Source organism: Engraulis encrasicolus, chromosome 11, assembly GCF_034702125.1.
Source record: "Engraulis encrasicolus isolate BLACKSEA-1 chromosome 11, IST_EnEncr_1.0, whole genome shotgun sequence".
Classification (NCBI taxonomy): Eukaryota; Metazoa; Chordata; class Actinopteri; order Clupeiformes; family Engraulidae; genus Engraulis; species Engraulis encrasicolus.
Window position 1 is genome coordinate 47,799,567 of NC_085867.1, and position 24,306 is coordinate 47,823,872.

The window sequence follows — 24,306 nt, forward strand, 5'->3', positions numbered from 1 at the left end:
AACGATTTGTCTGTTTCATTTCTCTTTTTTTATAGGTCATGCAAACATGTTGAATTTATTTCAAATTGCTGTCCAGTCTGTATCTTAGAATAGACCTACAGCATTTAGATGTTGGAATTTAGGAATGTAGGAATGTAATTCTCCATAACCCTAATTGAGTACCCTGGTAAGTTGACAGAACAGTTATGTAACTCTGCCGGTGGATCGGATACATTTTATGTGTGATAAATTGTAACCATTCTAAAACACGCATGCGCCGTGTGAGAGCTTTAGGACAGCCAGTCGCCGCTGTGGTACTCGCGCAGCACTGTGGTGGTGGTGGTGCTAGAACGCCAGGAGAGCCAGCGAGGGGAATCAAGGGACGATGTCACTGGAGAGGTGTCAAACTGACTGGGAAGAAATCGACAAAGAATATCAGCAGTTACAGGTGAGACGGAGCATGAAGAACATGCACACTGCTGAGAAGTGCAATGGCTCCACGTCAATAGAGTTGGAGTAGCGTAAGGTTCAGTGCTGTTGAAGTTAGCTAGCCTGCTAGCTACAAGGTTAGAGCTCTATCATATTCCTATTGTTGGTGGTGGACAATCTGTGACTGCTTGATTTGTGTTTTATACCACCTGAATGGTCTTACCAGTAAAGGTTCGTGACGGACATGTAGGTGTTTGACAACATGCTCATGATGAACTTGTGCATATCAAAACAGGTGAGGTGGTTGTACATTCTGAACTGAAGTTACCTCGTCTGGCTCAAATGGACAAATCTTCACCTATTTGACAAGTGCCAGAGGAACTAGCGATATCAGCTAGCCCAAATAGCTAGGTAAACAGTGCCAACTAAACCGGTTTATTAAAATGCCGTTGGGTGTGTGGCTCTAATCAACAGTATGTGTGTTATATCCTAGTAGCGCAGCCAAATGCCTTGGTAAGGTACCATTTGTCTTGTGCGAATGGCTTAAGAGCTAGGTGCCCGCCACTGAAGAGTTAAAGTCTGTCACTGCCTCATTGGGTTGTTCAAGTCAGCTGAGACGGCGTGTCTGATCTTGCAAGAGTGAGGCAGAGGGCATAAATCGTCAGGGGGGGTGCCTGTTCTGTCCAGATGTAGCCTAGGCTACTGAACAAAAGGTTCGTGTTATTTCGAACATACAAAAGTCATTTTTTGTTTTTTTGGAGACTCATATTATGTCTGGGCATGATGAAGTAGTAAGATGCTAGCCTACAGTAAGATACCTTTGTTGATGCTGGTTTGTAAAGTGGCTTTGATATGGGTGATTGGTACATGTCCTTCATCCTTCATTCACCTGCTTGTTATTGCCCTCTTCTTCTTCTTCTACTTCTGTCAGGAAACGCACAAGGTATACCGACAGAAGTTGGATGAGCTGACGAGTCTACAAGCAGTATGCAGCAGTGCCATAAGCAAACAGAGGAAAGGACTGAAGGACATCAAACTCAGTCTACACAAGTATGTCTGCCAGTGACACTGTCCTCTTTTAACCCATTTTAGCCTGAAGACACATATACGCTGCATCCAAGCTCTTGAGATTTGGGGGGGTTTATTAAAAATGTGGGTATGTTAGAGCTGAATGAACACATTCTAATGCAAAACGAGGGTCCTAGATTTTGAATGCAACTTATCTCATGTTTGTATGTGATTCGGAGGCTGAGATATTTAGGAATTATTAAGCAGAGGGCACATTTTCTCAAAAAGGGCTCAGGACAAAATGGGTTAAAGCAATGCTATCTCTGAAAGCTCAGTCGTCTGGGTGTCTCAGTGTGCTTTAGAGCTATCTTTTCCAGATATGTTTGTGATTGTGAATATAGAGAATAGCTATTTCTAAATGACTGCCTTCCTTCAAGCAATGCCCCCTCTGAAAGCTTCGCCTGGGTGTCTGTTTGTTGAAGAGCTGTGTTTTCTAAATATGTTTGTGAAATGTGGATGGTTATTTCAAAAAGATTGCTTAAAGACGTAGGGAAATCAAATTTAAATGTCAAATCATTCCGGCTTAAATATGTACATAAAAGTACTCTTTATCAGACGATATTGTCCAAAATTTCGATTTTTTTTATTTTTTAAACTAAATCCCGTGTTCAAATCTGTGTTTCTATTTTCGTTATCTAATGCCGGCCAGTTAATTATACGTCAGCTTGTACACCTAAATTCGGCCAATCATATTGCGTCAATCATTTTTTGGGTCATAGCATCTTGATTCATATGTCGCAGCTTATATACGCAACGGTTAATAATTCACCCGGAACCTTCTAAAGACGTCGAGGGGTACACTTCAGGAGTCAGGACCAGCCGTACACTCGGCTACACACCCAGCTGTAATGGAGCCTCTCTGTTGTGTGCCCAAATCTCAAAGAGAAAAAAAAATCCTACTGTGGACACTGGACAGACTTTCCACCGTTTCCTCAAAGGGCAGGCACTTCGGCGTGAATGGATAAATCACATCCAGAGGGAATCTGGTCCATATTTCAAGGTAAGATGCGTAATTATGTCCAGTCACACCATTGACTGTCACGCATTAGCTAGCACAAATAAGCTAGCTCGCCAAATGTGTCATGACTCGCCTAATGAAGCGAATGCCTCGATGAAATAAATGAAAATATGAATGCGTAATTACACAACGCTACATTTATATGATATTTCCAGATCACTATTTCAAGATTAGCCTATGCTTTCAATTGTGGTAAGCGATCCGATGGCCACTAATGGTGTGCTACCAGAACCAGTATTTATAGCATACTAATGCCTAAATCAAGTTGTTTTGCTAACAAACTAAAATACGTACATCCTGGTATTTATGGTTACAGATCAACGCTGAGACCAAGGTTTGCTCTGAACACTTTGAGAAGCAGTGCTTTGTGAAGACCGCCTGTGGAATCACAAAGCTTATAAAGCATGCTGTGCCAACCTTGTTCGTCTGGACTTCAGAGAGGCCAAAGATGAGAATCATCATTCGTAGACCGAGGTTAGTTTGTTCAGTCAATATTCAAAATGTACATGTCTTAAAAAAGAGAATAGTTTGCCATAGGAATACATTTTAGACAAAAGACTTAGAGAATTAATGCATATGCTGGATATATATTTGTTTGCATTGATCATGTCCTCCTGAGTCATGAGCCAAAGATTTCAAACTGTGATGCTATTACATTGCATTACATGTAACTTAGCTGACACTTTCATTTTATTCCAAGAGACTTACAGTTGTTATTTGTCAGGGTATTGGTTACAGTCCCTGGAGCAATGTGGGGTCAGGTGCCTTTCTCAAGGGTACTTCAGCCATGGAGATGTAGGGAGAGGACAGGGGGATTCAAACCTGCAACCCCCAGATTGAAAGACCAACTCTCTAGGCCACGGCTACCCCACCACTAGGCCACGGCTGCCCTGTATATATTATGACTCTCCTGTCCTCCTCTCCTGTTTCTTTTTCAGTATGGATTCCATGGAGGTGGATGAAAACCAGCCTGATGAGAGAAGGGATGCCTTGAGGTATGTTAATGAATTGCACCATAGTTTGTAATTCATTACTGCATCCCGTTTTATATCAGTTAGGAATTGGCAGTTTGGTCACAACTAGTGGTGTTGTCTTTTTGCCCTTCCAGCAGAGGTACCTCCTCTACACCCGTACCATGATTATGCTGTTCCACCACCAGAGGCCAGAGACACCAGAGGAACAACTTGAGGCGGCTCGCAAGCACATCATTGAGCAAGACAAGTTAATAGCACAACTTAAAGATAAAAGTGTTCAGTGTGTCGGGATTCCAGTGTGATGATGGTCAGATGTCATTTTACACAGGATTCCCAGACTATGCCACCTTTAAAGCTGTATATATGGCTCTACAGCCCACAGCCACAGGCATGGTTGGATGGAGTCAGGCTCAAAGGCTTACACAAACAGAGGTACAGGTCATCAGAAAGGCATTTAATATCCCTAAACTAGCAATTATGGACCAGTTCTTTCTCTTCCTCTGTCGTCTCAGACAGGGTTTTGCTGAGCAGTGCACTTTGGTGTGTCACAGTCAACTGTGAGCAGAATCTGTGTCACCTGGGCTAACTATCTATACTTCATGTTAGGAGTAGATTAATGTATGCCTACTTGTTTTCAAAACACTTACCCAGACACCAGAGTCATTCTAGACTGTACAGAAATATATGTGCAAACGCCTAGTTTGTAGGTACTTGACTCCGAAATCTATTCCCATTACAAGGACAACCCAACTTTCAAAGGCCTGATTGGAATTGCCCCGTCTGGTGAGGTGTCATTCGTTAGTGACCTGTACACAGGCTCCATATCCGAGAAGGAGATTACAGAATTGTCCGGCATCCTAGCAATGCTTGAAGAAGGCGATTTAAGTCATGGCAGACAAAGGGTTTCTAATTAAGGAAATGCTATCAAAATTAAATGTTTCCCTTGTGACTACACCCTTTTTAGGCCCAAGTGGCACTTTCAGTGCAGATGAAGTCACAGAAACACAAACAATCGCAAGACTCAATCGCAATCGCAAGATAAGGAGAATAAAAGAGTTACACATATTTGATGGCGTCATACCCATGACACTAGTAGGCTCTGTTAACCAGATGTGGGCTGTGAGTGCAATGTTAACAAACTTCCAAGGCCCATTATTCTGATTTTCTGAAAAATTATCAGTCACAAGTGAAATAGGAAACATAGATTGAATTGATGTTTATTTGTACAAATCTGTCATGTTTGAAATGTACATCATATTCATGATATCATCTTATTGTACTAAATGATATTATTTATTATATATTGTATTGTACAATTCATACATCATTTCTCCCAGTAATTGTAATAAAGAAATCTGTGAAATGCAATCCTTTGTTTTGTTGTATACTGACTTTCTTAGCACAGTGCAGGCAGGAAGGAGGAGGAAAAAAACTATCAAGTTTAGCGTTCATCTCTTGGTCATGGGAAAGCTCCACCTGTAATAGATCAGAAAACAAAACATTAGAAAAATGTTGTTTACAGCATATGGGTCAATGACATTTTTTGTGGCAGAGGTCAGGTGATGTAATCACAGCTTGTACCATATTATATTAATTATGTAAATTACTTACTTTGAGATGTACAAACTATTTTAAACAATCCAGTAGATGATTGAATCATGTTGTGACATTAACGTACACCACCCTGATATGTTTGCCACTAAAAACATCAATGACCAATTTGCAACAGTGTGTAATAACTAAGTCTTTGAGTAACACCAAAGGCACCATGGCACCAGTACAGTAATCATGGACTCTCAGTGTAGGCCTACCGAAACTGACAGAGGGCAGAGGAACACTTTGTAGTAATATCGCTTGAAAAACTGTTTCCAATACAGCAACATGTCACAAAGTAACTTACCAAACAATAGTGTATTTTGTCATTTTGGAAGCCTTGGTTTGTCTGCTATGCTTACTTTCTTATCACCTCACCATGTATGGCCATCTATGATTTTTTTTTTTTCCCCTCCCCTCGACGTTTACCGTATGTAGCCTATGTAATGCGTGTAGGTTTTCATCGACAACCTCTATCGATGCTCTTTGATCTGAGTATCTGGGATAGGACCATCAACACTTTGCCCTGTCTGGTTATACTATTTGACATGCAACATGCTTCACCATATTAACAACGGCATGTTAAACGCTTGGTGCTGACATTTTAGACAGGGGAAGTGTAGGTTATCAGATCGAAACATGTAGAAAGCAGTTCACTGCAGCACGAACTGAGCAGTGTAGCTAACATGGCTAAAGTCTAATAGAAATCTCATTCTTTATTACTTTACCATTGAGTTACGTTCCAGTGTTCACGGGGTTGGACGTCTGTGTCTTCGGCTGGCGTACTAGCGTTGCGACGAGGCAAGGGCTCAAACATTATGTTCGTATGCATTCTACCGAGAACGTTTCTTCCACCCTGGCGGCCTCTTAAGGCCAGTTCACATCAAAGATTCGCGACGAGACGGGACGGTTGCAGAGAGTTGCAGCGACGAGTTGCAGTGGTGTGAATCAATCGTCGCACGGAGTTGCGAGCTGTTGCAAGCAGTTTCAAAAGATTAATCATGTCAAATCGCAGTCGCAAGGTTTTAGAACACAAGCCACTGTGACGTCCCCTCACATGCCTAGATGACACGTCTTCTGGCAGTTTAGCATGTACTTTTCATTTTATTTTCTAGTGATTGCCTCCATTCAGGTTATTTTAACAGCGTAAGACATTTGCTGTCAATCAACGTAACAGCTGAGAAGTCGGAGCTCATGGGTCGATCTAAACAGCCGGTTTGCCCACTGGACATTTGCAAGGTCAAGACGAGGCTAGGACTAATTGAAGACAGAAATTAAAAAAAAAAAAAAAATTGTGGAATTTGTGGCAATTACATTCCCAAAAACTGAACATTGTAGGCTATCAGAGAAGGCCAATGAAGATAACCTGTTTAGATGTTGAGCTGGCTATTTTCGTTTGCATCTGCTAACAAACAGTTAGACATGTCAGACTACCTGCATCCCCTGGTGCCATGACCACCAGCGCCAGCGGTTTGTCATTTTACGCGCTCCCTTTATGGAGCAAGCAGCCACCTTCCAAACATAAGATATGGCCATGCCTTCATCTCTTAACGTTTTGGTAACAAACCAAGCCACTCAATGAGCTTACTGTTCATCTGCCTGCACAAAGGTAGCCACAAAGGCAGCTGCCATCAAAAAGCAGCACACTCGCATAGCGTGAGGCTGCTTCATTTTGCCTGGTCTTACAGGCTATGACATTGTTAATATCTATCCCTTTTGACAATTTCCAACAGGACGGAGGAGGTGACCTGCACACCTTGAATCTTTGTTTGCAGGTGCAGCTAGGCCTATGGCAATGGAAATCACTTGAAATGTAGGCCTATAGAAGAAGAGCAACACTGCCTAGTTACGGTCAAGGTTTTGATGACGGNCCGTCTGACAGAAGCGTCAGCTTTCTCATTAAAACCTTGACCGTAAGTGTTGCGCTTCTTCTATAATTTTCAAATGATTTCCAAGAGGACAACATCACCTTTCCACATTTGCTACTCACTGCACAAAGGAACAAAAACTTTATTTTGCCAACTTCTCGTCGTGTTATCACAGAATGCAAACTGGAGACAGCCGGTAACAGTGCTTTCAGAAATATTTCTGAGGATGGCCCTTTCTCGTGAAAATAAGTAGCCAAATAGGCTAACCTACTTCCAATGATCTTCGTGGCCTTTATTTTTTGCCCAAAATACACAGCATGTAGGCCTAGCAGGCATACTGTAGTTTATTTATTTTGATCGCAGTGCATCTATGGCTTTTTGTACGCCCCCCTTATAAAAGCTATAGACTGGTGCAAAGTAATCTAGGCCTACATTCAGAAAATAATAAATGGCCAACCTTCATCAGACAGCGCATCTCTTAATTAACCCTAGGCTATTCTATCTGCTGTCTTCATTCTTTAATATCCTCACGTTTAAGTAAAAAAGCACGTCACTCAAATGAGCTTTCATGATGCTTCTTGCATGCGTAAAGTTATATGGACGAGCTCAACTGCCGTAAAAAAAGCACACTCGAAGCTGACAAATTTTCCTGGTCAAAGGACTTCTATTAGGCCTAGGCTATGCCTACTTGTTATAGGCCTATTGGCATTCCCTATCCAAGAGGTTAGTCACCTTTCCGTGGAAATGTGCACATTTGCTAGAGCTACACCGCACAAAGGAACTTAAAATGTAACCCATTAAGTTGTCCGCGACTTCTCGTCGTGTTATCACAGAAAGCAAGCAGGAGGGTAGGTAGTCGTCCACGGTGCTTTCAGAAATATATCAGAGAAACTGAAACTTTGCATTTTCTCACGAAAGTATGCCAAGTAAAACCCACGTTCAATGGGCTCCATACATTTTTTGCGCAAAATGCACGGCTATGTAGGCCTAATGTAGCCTAAATGTAGGGCTACCTACAATAGTTTATTTAATTTGATCGCAACAGCGCATCTACTTGCTTTTGTAAAACAACTCAGATGGGTGCGCGCACGTAGCCTGGTCCTGACCATCCCATAATACTACCATTGACCGGCTACCGTTGTTATAGGAACGTAGTCGCAGTTGCAGCTGCAGTTGCAGTGGTCTGAACGCCTGGAGTAGAACAGCATGTTGCAGACAGTTGCTGGTTTTTAGAACGTTGCAGCTCGTCTCGTCGCGAATCTTTGGTGTGAACTGGCCTTTACATGTCGCGTTCCTTCTTGATAGCGTCGTTGGCGTTGGCCCGTTGCTAAGAGAAACCGGCCACAGTCAAACATGCTTGCACACCTTCTCCGCCTCAACAATCCCGCCCTCTTGATAAACGACCAATCAGATTCACTTTATTCACTCGTGTAAACTCGTGTAAAGTCGTGCTCCACTCGGGAAAAATCTGAACGACAACAGTTGGAACGGTCGTTTCCCTACGTCTTTAAAAGAGAAATCTTGCCAGTTTCACTCTACCCCTGACTTGTACTGGTACTTACAAGTCAGTGCAAGTCAAGGGTAGCTTGACTAAAACAAACAAACTGCATGTTGAAATTGACAGGAGTTGTCCGTTAGGGAGCAATGCCTGGGCCTGTATTGTGATGTAATGCACCTTTGTGATTGACAGATGCACTCCGACATCAGATGAGAAAGAGTCCGAACAGATAAGGGACATCCAGACGCAAATCAAAGAGAAGCAAAATGTCTTCTTTGATATGGAAGCGTATTTGCCAAAGAAGAACGGGTACGTTTGTGAACACAATAACATGAACCACAGCATCACAAACTGTTTAATACATGGTGATCAGTGGCTAGTGTGTGCTTGTATGTATTTGGAATAGAAGATGAGAGAGTCCACTTCTACCAATACTCAAAACATCATGTAAAAATAAAATAAGTGAGTCTGAAGAAGGGTTCACATACCCGAAACCATGTGATGAACATGACGTAAAACAAGTGCTGAAAATAAAATCCTGATTGAAATGGACTTTCTCATCTTTAATTTGCCTGTGATATTGTGGTTCTGCTTCCTGGTCAGATACTTGGATGTGTGGGATTTAGGGCTGTTACGATATTGTATCGAACCGAGAAACTGTGATACACAGAATCACAATACTTTACCGTGATGCAAGAAGGCAGTATCGTCATACGCCCTTTAAAACTTCTGTTACCCTTCAGTCCAGAAAATAACAACATGAAATGAAATGATGTGATAGTGCTTCCAAGCTTTAAATCATCATCTTTATTATTATTAAACTTAAAATATATATATATATATATATTATTAACAGCCTCTTGAAAACTATTCAACCTATACAATTTAATGATTTTTTATTATATTTTTTATTTCATAATTTTAACTAATGTGAACAAAGAAAATAAATTAATTTGGGGTGCATCGAATCGTAGGTCAAAAATTGTGATGCACTCCACTCACGATTCCGATTGTATCATCACAGCCCTAGCGGGATTTAACCTGTTTGTGTTTCTTTGCCCCTCAGACTGTACTTAAACCTGGTCCTGGGAAATGTGAATGTAACCCTTCTCAGTAATCAGGCAAAGTAAGGATCACATCGTCAGGAAATTAATTCTCATACTCTCCATATCTCTCATATTCCAGGGACTAAAAGTTCAGATGCTGATGTTTTTGTTGTTTCCTCTGTCTTTTGATCAGATTTGCCTACAAAGACGAATACGAGAAGTTCAAACTTATCATGACAATTATTCTGATGTTTGGAGCCATGACCTGTCTATTCCTTCTCAATTATCGGTGAGCTATTCTTCTTCTTCTTCTTCTTCTTGCGGTGATTTGCGCACTTTTGCATCATCACTTTTGAGTAATACATAATGTATTTTAGTTGATGCTAAAAGGTGGTTGTCACTACTACTTTGTAAAATACTATTCTCCTTATTTTTCTGCCCTCAGTGTCACAGATGAAATCTTCAATTTTTTACTCGTGTGGTACTATTGTACGCTGACGATAAGGGAGAGTATTCTGATCAATAATGGGTCACGGTAAGCACAGCTGTTTTTGTTTGTGTGTTGCTGGAAAGAAGGTGGCTTCTAGACATGGGTTATTTTTGTCAGTTGTATTGGGTTATGATGCTGGCGTGCATTGTTTGACTGAGTCTACATTTAGCTACAATTGCACAACATGTCCCTCTCTGATTAGGTCACATTACACCATACCACTTTCATGAAATACTTTATGGGTAATGATGTAATTCATATTTTTTAGTGCTGTGTAGACCTTTGTACATCCAATTTAGTCTTCAATGAAGATTTTGTCTGTTTTTAACCTCTGCAGTGTTGATGAAAATGAGAACTGATGTGTATATTTATTTATTCTCTCTGTCTCTGTCTCTCTCTCTCTTCTTTCTTTCTTTCTTTCTTTCTTTCTTTCTTTCTTTCTTTCTTTCTTTCTTTCTTTCTTTCTTTCTTTCTTTCTTTCTTTCTTTCTTCTCTCTCTCTCTCTCTCTCTCTCTCTCTCTCTCTCTCTCTCTCTCTCTCTCTCTCTCTCTGTCTCTCTCTCCTCAGAATTAAAGGGTGGTGGGTGTTGCATCATTATGTGTCTACGTTCCTCTCAGGGGTCATGTTGACATGGTGAGTGGCCTCATAATGTCTTCCAGGCATCTAGGGGTATATTCCAGAAAGCAGGTTTACACTTTCACATGGATATAGTGACTGATCAAGTAATACAAGTGATCCTTGGCCCTGATTTGATTGTAAAATGAAATTTCACGTCTCCTGTAATATATGTTGGGGCAGCCGTGGCCTAGTGGTTAGAGAGCTGGTCTTTCAATCTAGGGGTTGCCGGTTCGAATCCCCCCTGACCTCTCCCTTCACCTCCATCCATGGCTGAAGTGGGCAAGGCACCTAACCCCACATTGCTCCAGGGACTGTAACCAAAACCCTGTAAAATAACAGTTGTAAGTCGCTTTGAATAAATTAAAGCATCACCTAAGTGCTGCTTTAATGGTGTATGACTCATTCTGGGTTGATGGATAGATTATTTATTTTATTCTTCCTAACCTGTTAAAACACAGCGTTATACCTTTGTTGTTACCAGAATGGCAATGACCGAGTCGCAGTGCACTACTAAAGGACCTTTGTTAGGTCATGTTAGAGTAGTACTATCTATGGTAATTAACCTTTCAATTACTTTTACAGTATGCCTCAGATGGTACGGCGTGCATTATGGAAAATTGTTCTGTGTCGTACAGTATGCCTTATACAGTTACAAACATGAAGAGGGTTAAGCTAGCTTGGTTAGTCACTCACCCATCTCTTTTGGACTATGTCCTTGTATTGGTGTTGTGTCATGCCATAGGTCAGGATTGGTGCGCATCCACAATATGGTTTTACTAGAACGCTACGCATCTCAGGTTTACTTGGTTAATGTGGAGACTTGGGCTGGGCGATATGGAAAAAAAACAATATCACGATATGGATTACTTTATATCACGATAATATATCACGATATAGCACAATTACATACGTTTTCAGTTATTCTCTTTATTTGCTCTTTATTTTTTTCATGTCGCAAAACAACCTTTCTTTAAAATGGATCTTTTTATTCTTATTTTTACAGTTACATGAACTGATAGTGTGTATTGTGACAACATGAAATGTAATTAAATAATATTCAATTGTATAAAATTGTTACAATTACTATCACGATATAAACGATATAGGAGAAAGGTCACGATATACACTTTTATATCACGATAACAATATATATCTTCATATTGCCCAGCCCTAACGCCAGGTATCTCAGGTTTACTTGGTTAATATGGAGACTGTCCTTCTTCACTTGTGAACTAACATGCTGTCTGTTTTGCAGGCCAGAGGGGTCCATGTATCAGATGTTTAGGAGCCAGTTTCTGGCCTTCTCCATCTATCAGAGTAAGTCTTCAATCCAGTGCATTCACCAAACCATAAATAGATGATTATCTGCCTCATCTTTTTCTACCACTGTATAATATTATTAATATAATGTCTGTTTGTCTTCTTTAACGCTGTGCGTCGGTTGTGTGCGTTGCCGCTGCAGGTTTTTTACAGTTTCTCCAGTACTACTACCAGAGTGGCTGTCTGTACAGGCTGCGGGCGCTGGGAGAGAGAAATCAGCTGGACCTGACCGTGGGTAAGACCATGCAAGACGAGAGGATTGAGGGAAGAGGGGAATAGAGGACAGAAAAGAAAAAGAAAAGCTTCCTGTGTGCTCAAGAACATACAGACTAATTTGAAACGTTACAGACTTTTCGTAACCCACTGATTTGTATGTCAGACGCCCATAGCCCACTCGAGGGTAAATACAGGGTTCCCACTGGTGCTTGAATTCCTTGAAAATGCTTGAATTTCAATTAAGTGTTTTCAAGGTTGTGAAAATGCTTGAATTTTTGGTGAAGTGCTTGAAAATGCGTGTGTCAAGTCAAAAATCAGGAAGCCAAATAATGGAAATTAATTGTTCAGGTACATCAAACATCTGAGGAAGTGAGATGTCAAATGGGATTTGCCATTCGACACCCCAAAATTCATTACAAAGCAGGAAATTGCATCTGGGGGAGGACCCCCACACCTCCTTCCCGCATCCGTTTAAGGTTGATGGAAAACTGAAAATTTGGTGCTTGAAAGTGCTTGAGTTTGTTCATGAAAAAGGTGTGGGAACCCTGTAAATAGGTCATAAAAGAAGACGCCTCTCAAGACTCATGCTAGAACATGTGGTTGGTTAAATTATTCACATTGTGCAAACCCACAAACATTTTAATTAGATGCATTATATTAGTTCATGCTGTAGCCGCAGATGAGTAGAATTTTGCACCAGACCTCCATTAGGATACGTGATATGTGAGCCAATCCACTTATTAATGGCTGCATTCAGCGTTGCAATTCTGCAGCTTTGTTCGTTTCTTGTGTGTGTTTGTGGAGTCGTCCTGAAATGATTTTGCTTATAGTCTGTGTATAATGTTCTAGAGTGCGGACAATGCAGGCTGACAAAGGGAAGTGATCCTAACCATGTACGTAAGCTTTTGAATACAGTCCCTACTAGGGCTGTGCAATATATCGTATTTATATCGCGATATCAATATTCATCATATATCGTGATATCAATATCAAAATTCATATATCATGATATTTTGTCATTTGTCATTTGCAACGCTACGGTGCAGTATGGCAGCCAAGGGATTAAGCAAAACACAGGGGTGGTACATCAGAACTACTCTATGTCGAGAAAAATAGACGCCTCTCGAGTCTCGCGCTCTCCTCAAGTCTACATTCACGCAGACTTGCTAGACATTATGCTACTAGAAAGCACTAGCAACTAGAAAGACATTATGCGTGCTACTCCACTACGATAATAGTGGCGGGGGTTGGGAATGTCGTATATATCGCTTAAAATATCGTGATATCAATATTTGCAGAAAATATTGTGATATTGATTTTTTCCAATATCGAGCAGCCCTAGTCGCTACGTATACACGCACAGCATAGTCTAGCTATTGCCATGAATCAGACTATGCTCTGAACTGGAGTTCTCGAGAAATCCAACGTGACGTGTTCGACGATGCACGTCATACTCCAGGTGGCAGACTCCTTTACTTGTAGCCGTTTTAATAAGATATGTAGGCTACTGAGCAAAATGAATTCAAATATATCCTCTTGACATGAACACACAGTTTGCGAGTTGTGGCGGGACTTTGTTTATCTGTCGACTCTGCAGCCATTGTTCGACATAAATCACATCACATCACATCGACGCTAGCTGATGCAGCTCTACCGCAGACTAACAAGAAGCACATTTGAAGGCAAAGGAGTTGATCATTATGCACAATAGCACCTGCAAAAATGAACAGGGGTGCCAGTTCTCTCCTTTAACCCCCTTTCCAGTCGTCCAGCTGGCATAAGAAAAAAACAGAGGCACATTATCTGGCCAGCATAGTATGATTTCGATTCGATTTCAGCTCCACTGACTAAGGTATACATACATGACTTTTAAAACTCTGCCTTTATTCAAACTAAGCCAATACCTTGAATTTCTCTAAGTGCATGTACATGCACTGACTATATGTGAATGTGACTACCTTGAATCCAGAAAGGGACGCTTGCCCCTCCTGAAAAGTCTTTTGTGCCCCCTAAGGGAACTGTGAATTTACCATGCACACACACCCATGGCCCCTGTTGGGGGGAAAAAGAACTACTCTCAGGATCACATGTACTGTATGACAAAAACGCCACTGAAACTGAAGTCAGTAGGTGCGTTGCAATATGTGACTTTGCGTGCTCCACTTGTGCTTATGGCCTTGTACCAGGAAGTAATATGTTCAAAAGCTCAATTGTAATGTCATTTTCTCATTCGCAAACTGGATGGTGAATGAAGAATAGTCCCCCAAAAATTGTTGTTTCTAGGCTGACAACTTAATTGTTTTCTCCATGGACGCGGGGCATCAGCAAAACGTGAGGCCACAATCACAAGTGGAGGACGCTAGGTTGCATATTGGCATGCAGTGCGTGTGTGCGCGCGTGTGCGTGCGTGCGTGCGAGCGTGCTTGAACGTACACCTTTTGTGTGCGTGTGTGCATCCATGCATCTATGGGTAGTAGAAGTAGTAGTGCTGAAAGGTAACTCCACCCCGACTGTGGCCAGTGAGCATTCATGGGGGGCCCCGAGGGCAGAGGTGGAGGCCCTCTAGGCATGCAGGGTCAGGGGCTGTGTAGTGAAGGGGCACAGGGTATCTGTAAAGAGAGGGGCCGGGGGTGGTTGGCCTTAAGCCTTGCTGAAATGTGGAATGTCAGGAGAGGAGAGGAGAGGTGCGGACTTCATTAACTCTCACGTGTCTGTGCTCACTGACTCACTGACTGACTCACATTGCAATGACTGACAGTGGCGTGAGGTAATACCAGCTGTACGTACATACATAGTACATAGGCACTGACACTGAGTCTATACCAGGGGTGGGCAATTATTTTGGCCCAAGGGCCGCATTGGGTTTAGAAAGTTAACCAAGGGGCCGGATGTCGTAGGCAATTTACCCGTGCCAAGAATAAGAAATGGTGTACGCCAACATAATTACACCATTGTCAGTTATGCCATTCCTACAAATTGTATCTAGATGTACTTAAATAATCTAAGTTTCCAAGACCCTTATTTTAGGTAGCCAATTTAAGAGTGAGTGACTATATGAATCTGCATTTTTTTTCTTGAAAAGGCTCTGAGGGCCGCATGAAATGGCTGAGCGGGCCGCATGTGGCCCCCGGGCCTGAGTTTGCCCACGTCTGGTCTATACAGTACATGCAGGGGGAGGTGGGTTCATCCATAGACTGCATACACTCTATGTGGCATCACAGTTTCACAGTTTTTACAAATCAATACTCAGGGGGGGATCAATGAATACAGTATTGCATATACTATACAAATAATATAGGGTTTTACCTCCCCAAATATTGCTGTGAGATACGTACGTAGGTTAGACTGACTTCCAACAGTACTGCTGTTGTAAAGTTACTGTGGAAGAAATCAAATTTGAGTCATGAATTAGTTGGCTTTTGTTTTTGGGTTTTTTGTTTGTTTTTTTCTGTGTTTCCAATTAAGAAAATATTGAAGTCTTATCCCTGTTAGTGATTCAGTAATGGGGCTTTCAGGCCGACCAGAACAGAGCCGGAGCCGGTGCCCGCACCACTTACGTTCGGCACTAAAGTGCTTATCTGCGAACCCCCCGTGTTCATACCGGGCTCTGAACTTTTTCCGCACGTGACTGTGTTACCCGGATGAACCTGCTGACGGCCACGCTGTCATCACGGTTCACTGAGAAAAACCTAGTATTTTGCGGTTCGCACTGCGAACCAACTTTCCGGTTCGCGAACGCAAATATCTGTGGCGTGAACACGACGGCCGGTTCGCGATTAGGTGCGGGAACGGGCTCCAGCACGGTTCTCGGTCGGCCTGAACGCGCTATAAGAGTGTTTATTTTTGCCAGCTTTTGTTGTGGAAAGCAACGAACCCTACTTGGCATCTGTACTTGTTGTTCTGTGCACTTTGTATCTGCTAGTGATGTTGGCTATGATTTATGTCCTGGATTGTAAGTCACTTTGGTTAAAAAGCGTCTGACAAATACAATGTAATCTGAAGTCTTGGCTCTGTTAATAATGTGCAAGTGTTTGTTGTTGTGCTGGTGTCTGCAGAGGGTTTCCAGTCGTGGATGTGGAGGGGGCTCACCTTCCTGCTGCCCTTCCTCTTCTTCGGCCACGTGAGTCTCAACCACCAAACACACACACACACACACACACACACACACACACACACACACACACACACACACACACACAATCGCACACCAGGGGCCCACCTCTCTCTCTCTCTCTCTCTCTCTCTTTCTCTCTCTCTCTACCTCTCTACCTCTCTCTCTCTACCTCTCTCGCTCTACCTCTCTACCTCTCTCGCTCTACCTCTCTCTCTCTCTCTCGCTCTACCTTTCTCTCTCTCTCGCTCTACCTCTCTCTCTCTCTCTCTCTCTACCTCTCTCTCTATCTCTCTCTACCTCTCTCTCTCTCTGTCGCTCTCCACTATCTGTTTTTTTTCTTCTTTCACTCTGTATCGCTCCCTAGGCTCTATCTATCCCTCCCTCTCAGCCGCTCTATCTATCCCTCACTCTCTCCCTGTCTTTCACTCAGTCTTGCTCTCAGTCTGTCTCCCTATATGTCACTCTATCTGTCCTCCTCCCCTCTCTCTCTCTCTCTCTCTCTCTCTCTCTCTCTCTCTCTCTCTCTCTCTCTCTCTCTCTCTCTCTCTCTCTCTCTCTCTCTCATCTCAGTCTTTTCTCTTTCACTCTGTATCACTCCCTTGATTCTATCTATCCTCTCTTTCTCTCTCCCTCTCTTTCCCTCAGCCTTGCTCTCTCTGTCTGTCTCCCTATCTCTCTTTCTTTTGCTCTCTCATTATCTCTCACTCTTATCTCTCTCTCTCTCTCTCGCTCGTTCTCTCTCTCTCTCTCTCTCTCTCTCTCTCTCTCTCTCTCTCTCTCGACCCCTGACCTGGTGACCCCACTGCACCTACAGTGGAATGTCCGGGGCCTGGGAAATAGCTCAGCGCCTGTCTGTCTGTTTACACAGCAGGTCTAGCGTGATGATATACAGTCTTATGTATAGAGTTACAGTATATGCATTGTAGTAATATTGTTAGGTTTTCAGGCTATGTGTTCGCAAAACTTAATTTTACTAGTTATGAAATACACTAGCTATTACAGTGTCCACACGGGTGACATCGCACATAATTCAGCCGCCGTCTAACCAAAATTGTAGCACATTGTCATGCGCAAGCTTGCCATGGATATTATGTTTCACATGAATGTCACATGAAGTGGCAAAAGATGCTGCCAAAAGGGCTGACTGTAGTTAAGGAGTTAAAGGGACAGTTTGGTCAATTTCAACATGCAGTTGTAATGCTCACACTACCCTGGACTTGTCAGTGCCTGAGATTTTTTTTCTTCTTCTTCAGCCGTTTCCGAGATCCTGGTCATTGTAATGGGGGCAGCTCTTTGTTTACATTTCAAAAAAACATTTTTATTAATTCCCAAAAACATCCAAAAGGTTATAAAACATCAGCAGACAACTAGCAAACAGCAGTACCTTTTGGGAAAATATTTGGAGTTGGCCTATGTTTCATTTTAAAAAAAATGTAAACAAACGCTGCCCCCATTAGAATTGCTCATATCTCGGAAAGGGCTGAGCCGAAAAATGTGGCATCACCAGGTACTGACAAGTCAAGGGTAGCGTGAGCAATACAACTGCATGTTGAAATTGACCAAACTGTCCCTTTAATGGCTACGATTACATGACGTTTGAAATTCCAAATTAATAATTCTGAATTAAATAGTTCAGTTGAGTTTGCTTCGATCTTTCATTCAATTACGAATTGTGACATGTTTCAATGACATTTTCAAAGCGGAATTAAGCTTTATTCAGAATTAAAGTCTGATGTAAACGTAGCCAATGTCACTGTAGTTGTAGGTAATAACACTGTAAAACCAGTGTTTTAGGCATGAAAAGCCACATACCACTTGCATAAGGGGGGTCAAAGACGTCTTTGTCATTCAGTGTTACGGACACCTTCCGCCGACTGTAACTGCAAAAAAACTGAACTAAATAAAAAGAGTAATGTTTTTACAGTTACAGTCTGCAGAAGGCATCCGTTACACTTAATGACAATGGGTACGTTTACATGATGTTTTTAAGTCCGATTTAATAAATTATATTTAAATAGATCGGATTAAGAGTTATTTTGCGACGTGTATACATGGCACTTTCACTTAAATGCGATTAAACGTCTGGGGAAAATAAAGCATTGCGATTGGACTGAGGACGCACGTGCTGAGTGAGCCAAATAAGGCGTGGGGGCGTGGTCGCCAAACCTCCGGGGAACTCTGTTTGCTACTGGCACAGCTAGGTTAATCTTCTGCCCGAAAATGAATTCCCCCAGTCGGACTCAAGGCTGAAGAAATCCCCTTTGGGCCTGGTTCTTTCAAATGCTAGTTAGCACCCACCTAGCTTAGAAAAACGAACTGGTCAAAGGGTGATGTGGAGTAACTTTGTTGTGCTTCATTACTTCGTGGGGCACTTTTACATCAATATATGGAAGCCACAACATTTATAGTCGCTTAGGGACTTTAAATTAAGCAAAACTTTCATGTGAAAATCAACAGGAAGTGCCGCCATGTTTTTCTCACTGGCAAAGAGCACGGTCTCTTGGCACCATCATGTGGTCAACGAGCATGCGTGGAACGACTGGATTTATTGTAATTTATTGTAATTACAGTAAATCGGAATAAACTTAAATCCTGTTCGGTAAGTGTTTACATGATATTTTTAGAGTGGAATTAAGTTTTAATCAGATTTAAAGTGAGTTTATTCGGACTTAAGTGTCTCATGTAAACACATAGAATGTCAGGCTATCTGCCCCTGGGTCAAAGACGTGCAAAATGGCAAACAGAAAAAAGGTCCCAGCTGGTATTCTTTCCTCCTGTGAAGAAAGAACAAGTGATTAGCTAATCAGCCTGGCTGCAGGGGTGTGGAGGTCATGAGGTTCATCTGCCTAATGTGATATCATGTCATGGAATGGAATCTGCTCTGCTTTATTGAACTCTCTCTCTCTCTCTCTCTCTCTCTCTCTCTCTCTTTCTCTCTCTCTCTCTCTCTCTCTCTCTCTCTCTCTCTCTCTCTCTCTGCTTTATTGAATTGGCTGAAGTCATTGAGGCATGGGTTTCTACTTTCTGCCCGCCCCTGCACTTGTCTGCCCCTGCACTTGTCTGCCCCTGCACTTGTCTGTCCCTGCACTTGCTTGCCCATAGCAAGTCATTTGAAGAGTTCACGACACAGCGAAAGGTCATTGTTGATTCACAGCCATGAGTAGGACTAGAGAGCTGAGACAACAGCCTGATCTCCAAAAATTCCGTGCTCCTGGACACGGATGTGAAGGACACGAAATCTGTGTCCAGGAGCACGGATTTTGCCAAAATTCTGTGCTCCTGGACACGGAATTGTTTTCCGTGATGGGCACACGGAAGTGCTTTCTATAGGCTATTACCACAGCACTGTGTTAACTCTATCATTAGAAAATACAAATGCTAATCCTAAACAAAATAATGCTATAGCAATTTAAGTTGTGCCCTGACCAAAACATTCCCTAACCTTCACCTGTCATTAAAGACATATTTTTGAGAAATACCTTTTCCAGTTGGTTGCTAGGCTATCAAATTCATATATTGAATGACAGAAAACTAGCTATGCCCAGACCAAAACTATCATTAACCCTAACCTGTCAGTAAGAAAAAAAAAATTGAGAAAAAATATTTGAAATTTGAAAAATCCAGAGAAAACACAAGACTGTGGAAACATAGAGCTGTGGGAGTATAGAGAGAGCACTTCTATGTGTCAATCACGGAAAATAATTCCGTGTCCAGGAGCACAGGGATTTTGTGTCCTTAACATCCATGTCCAGGAGCACGGAATTTTTGGAGATCATGTTGCAGCCAACATGCTGGATACATAGAGCAGGTGCTTGTTTTGGTGCATGATCAGAGACGGTGCATGGTGTTGCTATGACCCAGCAGCTGAGATTTCGGGGGGAAAACGCCGCTTATCAATTAATCGTAAGTCGATCGATAAGGCAATCAACTAACGATGAATTAATTCATCGAGGATTCGCATTTTTTGGATGTAATTTCCTGCATTTTAACGTTCCGTGTCCAGTTTCAGCTCAATATGGAAACTGTATTTTTATCTCTAAATACTGGACGATTCCGTATTTCAAGGGACGATTGGCAACCGTAGTGATAATACACAGAGCAAACTTTAGAGCAATTCGTCTGGGAAGCAACACTAAAAAGACATTTCTGCCTCTTTTCCACTGCTGGTTTTCTGGTAGGCCCACAGCTTGACAAAGTGCGACTCGGCCAACACTTTTTGCTTTTCGAATAGTCATGACACAGCCCAATCGCAAAGCAAGAAGTGGCAGATGAGTGGTGCTGTGTCGAGCTGTAGGTCGAGCTGAAAACCGGCAGTGGAAAAGTGGCATTCTTGGACTGTTCATTACGATAACACGAGCTGTTCATCACTGTAACTCTATCAAGAGAGACTGGGTCAGCAGTGTTTTGTGCTTGTGTTCTCTCTCTCTCTATCTCTATCTCTCTCTCTCTCTCTCTCTCTATCTCTATCTCTATCTCTATCTCTATCTCTCTCTCTCTTTCTCTTTCTCTTTCTCTTTCTCTTTCTCTTTCCTTTTCTCCTTCTGTAATGGAGGCTGGTAGCCCAGAGTGAGAATGAGATTACCGAGGAGACCAGACTGACACTGCACAGAGCAGCTCTGTTGTCACATTTGCACCTTCCAGCCATATAAACCCCTTATTCTACTGAGGAGATAGTGTGGGTGTGTGTGTATTAGGGCTGCACGATAATGGGAAAAATCATCATCACGATTTTTTTAGTCAAAATCATAATCACGATTATTGATTTTTGCTGATTTTTTTGAAAATTATAACAAGATGAAATATAACCAAGAATGAATTACATACAGGATGAGCAAAATAAAATGAATTGTAATAATTATGTAAAGGCAATAGCATGAAACTTAAGTGGACAGATTTCTGGCCAGAAACACCTTCAAGGACGCTCTCAAAAGTAGGTCACAATTGCCACGATTAAATCACGATTACAATCATGAGTTCGATTTCACTATTTTATCATGATTTTGATTATTTCTCGATTAATTGTGCAGCCCTAATGTGTATGTGTGTGGGTGTATCTGCGTGCATGTGCGAGAGACAGACACAGACAGACATGCGTATCAGAGATACTAAGGAGTAGAGTAAAACAATGGGTTTGTGTGTGCTATGAGAAGGAGTGACGCACTAAATGGTCATAAGGGACCTCAAATGACACAGTCCTTCTCTCTCTCTCTCTCTCTCTCTCTCTCTCTCTCGCTCTCTCTCTCTCTCTCTCTCTCTCTCTCTCTCTCTCTCTCTCTCTCTCTCTCTCTCTCGCTCTCTCGCTCTCTCTCTCTCTCGTCCTCAGTTCTGGCAGCTGTACAACGCCATCACCCTCTTCAAACTAGCAAGCCATGAAGACTGCAAGGAGTGGCAGGTATGCTCACAAGACCCAGTTGTAGTCAAGTCAAGTCAAGTGTACGTCATTGTCAAAAATCTATGTAACAGGGAGGTTAGCACAGAAGTTTGAAATTGCATTTGACCAGTCTCCAATGTGAAGTTTAACTAGAACATTTAAATAAGACATTTACGATAATCTCTCTCTCACACACACACACACACACACACACACACACACACACACACACACACACACACACACACACACACACACAGCTAACCTACTCATACATTAATTTGCAATTCTTTCTCTGACACATTCATGTACAAAATTTACAACACACACTCACACGTGTGTACACATTAGTGTACTTTAACAGAGTCGCCTACAGAGCTGTTTGTTTTGAAGATTAGAGCGTGTTCTTAATCCAGACATGTTTCAGCTCCTTCGGGTTTGTGCAATCTTTGGTCCAAGAGTATTTTTGTCAAAAAAAAGGAGAAAATAGATTCTCTTTCCAAGGTAGTCACGGGTTAATTATGTTAGGTAACAAGTAGGGATGCACAATTAATCGAAAATAATCGAAAATCATGATAAATTAGTGAAATCGAAGTCAAAATTTTAATCGTGATTTAATCGTGGCAATAGTGACCTACTTTTGAGAGCGTCCTTGAAGCCAGAACATACTGACATGTTCTGTGGACTTTCTGGCCATGGAAAAAAGTTTCATGCCATTGCCTTTACATAATCATTACAATTCATTTTATTTTGCTCATCCCGTATATAATTCATTCTTGGTTATATTTCATCTTGCTATAATTTTCAAAAAAATCTGCAAAAAATCAATAATCGTGATTTTGACCAAAATAATCGTGATTATGATTTTTTTTCCATAATCGTGCATCCCTAGTAACAAGTCTTTATCCCAAAACTGACGTGCCCTGAAGAGGGCCACATTCTGTGATATGTGGGCGTATGAAACCGGCCCATGTAGGACATGTTAAACATTTATAACAGTGATTCTCAAACTGTGGGCCACTGGTGGGCCCTGAAGGTATTCCAAGTGGGCCTTGAAATCAATTTCCAAAAAAACCAAAATCATATTACTGTGTGTTTTGCTGTTGATTTATTTGACTTTTATTGTTTATTTGGTCAGAGGTGGGCCCCAGACCTTTGTGAAAATGTCAAGTGGGCCCCAAGTTGGAAAAGGTTGGGAACCCCTGATTTATAAGATAAGCGCACATGTAGCAGCATGGGACCATCTGTCAGTATTAAAATCAAGACAGTTTAAGATTTTTGTTTTCTTTCCTTGGACCTGCAGTACATGACTTGCATTGAAATCCATTGCACTCTATGATGATCATCAAAGGAAAGCCTTTTTCTTTGAAGTAGTTCATATTCACAGTGACGGTAGGAATGACTACCTTTTGTGGTATTCATTTTCTCTCTCTCTCTCTCTATCTCTCTCTCTCTCTCTCTCTCTCTCTCTCTCTCTCTCTCTCTCTCTCTACCTCCCCTCTCTCTCTGTCTCTCTCTCTCTCCACCCCCCCTCTCTCTCTCTCCCCCTGCCTCTCTCTCTCTCCCTCCCTCCCCCACTCTCTCTCTCTCTCTCTCTCTCTCTCTCTCTCTCTCTCTCTCTCTCTCTCTCTCTCTCTCTCTCTCCCTCTGCAGGTGTTCATGTTGGCTCTGACGTTCCTGGTGCTGTTCCTGGGAAACTTCCTCACCACGCTGAAGGTGGTGCACCAGAAGGTCCAGAAGAACAAGGAGAAGCCCAGGAAGGCAGACTGAAGAAGAGAGAGAAAAGGAACCTGGAGGAGGACGAGAAGAATGATGGATGGATGGATGGCAGATGTGGAGAGAATGACAAAAGACCAACAAAGGTCGGCGTCTGCGCCTGCACTTAACACCCGTGTATTGCTTGGTGCGTGCACTCCCAAAAAGTAGTAATCACTCAAGATAATAGGAAAAAAGGAGGTGCACACAAGGCTTGTGTGAAAAAGTGTATTGAAGCCGAAATTAAACAACAGAAGTCTGAGGTTAACTGGAGAAACAGACGTTTCGGAGCTAGTCCACTGGAGACATTGAGAATGGACTAGCTCCGAAACGTCTGTTTCTCCAGTTAGCCTCAGACTTCAGTGGTTTCATTTCGGCTTCAACACACTTTTTCACACAAGCCTTGTGTGCGCCTCCTTTTTGCCATTATCTTCAGATGTGGAGAGAAGGAATCCCGCACACTCCATGTCCACTCCTCCCAACAAACTTTAATACAACGTTCCTCTTGAAGAAGGTGGGATGACCGAAAACGTATTAATAAAGCTTGTTGGGTGGAATGGACAGTGTGCAGGATTTCTTTACATTTGAATGACAACCCCACTGGAATAATATCCTACGCACCTGTCCAACTACAGAGGTGTGCCAGAAAAGCGTCATTTTGAGCAGATGTGGAGAAGAGAGAAGAGAAGAGAGAAGAAGACGACAAGGCAGTGGGTTGGGGATGAACTCTGAATGAACAAGAGGGGTGAGAAACGAGCACCAAATTGTTGCCATCAACTAGGACCGAGACCACTACCTGACACAACACAACTCATGAAGAAAAATCAAGAAGAAACGGGAAGGGATCTGTGGCCAGATTGGGTGGGCTTGGGGAGATGACACGTGTGTGTGTGTGTGTGTGTGTGTGTGTGTGTCTGTGTCTGTGTCTGTGTCTGTGTCTGTGTATGCG

General features: G+C 42.2%; 1 protein-coding gene and 1 long non-coding RNA gene across 3 annotated transcripts; one reads left to right on the forward strand and one right to left on the reverse strand.

The window, feature by feature from the left end:
• Window positions 1-180: 180 nt before the first annotated feature.
• On the forward strand, window positions 181-24,306 carry tmem120b (transmembrane protein 120B). Of its 2 annotated transcripts, XR_010036583.1 has the most exons (13): window positions 181-427; window positions 1,340-1,458; window positions 8,620-8,736; window positions 9,494-9,553; window positions 9,667-9,762; window positions 9,919-10,008; window positions 10,531-10,596; window positions 11,837-11,898; window positions 12,044-12,136; window positions 16,173-16,237; window positions 21,555-21,623; window positions 23,256-23,464; window positions 23,993-24,306. XR_010036583.1 is itself a non-coding variant. In XM_063210805.1 (12 exons), exons 1-12 carry the CDS (start codon window positions 365-367, stop codon window positions 23,370-23,372), a joined length of 1,017 nt encoding a protein of 338 aa, XP_063066875.1. In that variant the 5' UTR covers window positions 181-364; the 3' UTR covers window positions 23,373-23,552. The 2 variants fall into 2 exon arrangements, 1 of the variants encoding a protein (XP_063066875.1); XM_063210805.1 differs by lacking the exon at window positions 23,993-24,306 and having other exon boundaries at window positions 23,256-23,552.
• Window positions 4,670-5,888, reverse strand: LOC134458476 (uncharacterized). The gene is made up of 2 exons (XR_010036584.1): window positions 5,790-5,888; window positions 4,670-4,944 (listed from the first exon to the last, which is right to left on the reverse strand). It is a non-coding gene; the product is annotated as an uncharacterized LOC134458476 (long non-coding RNA).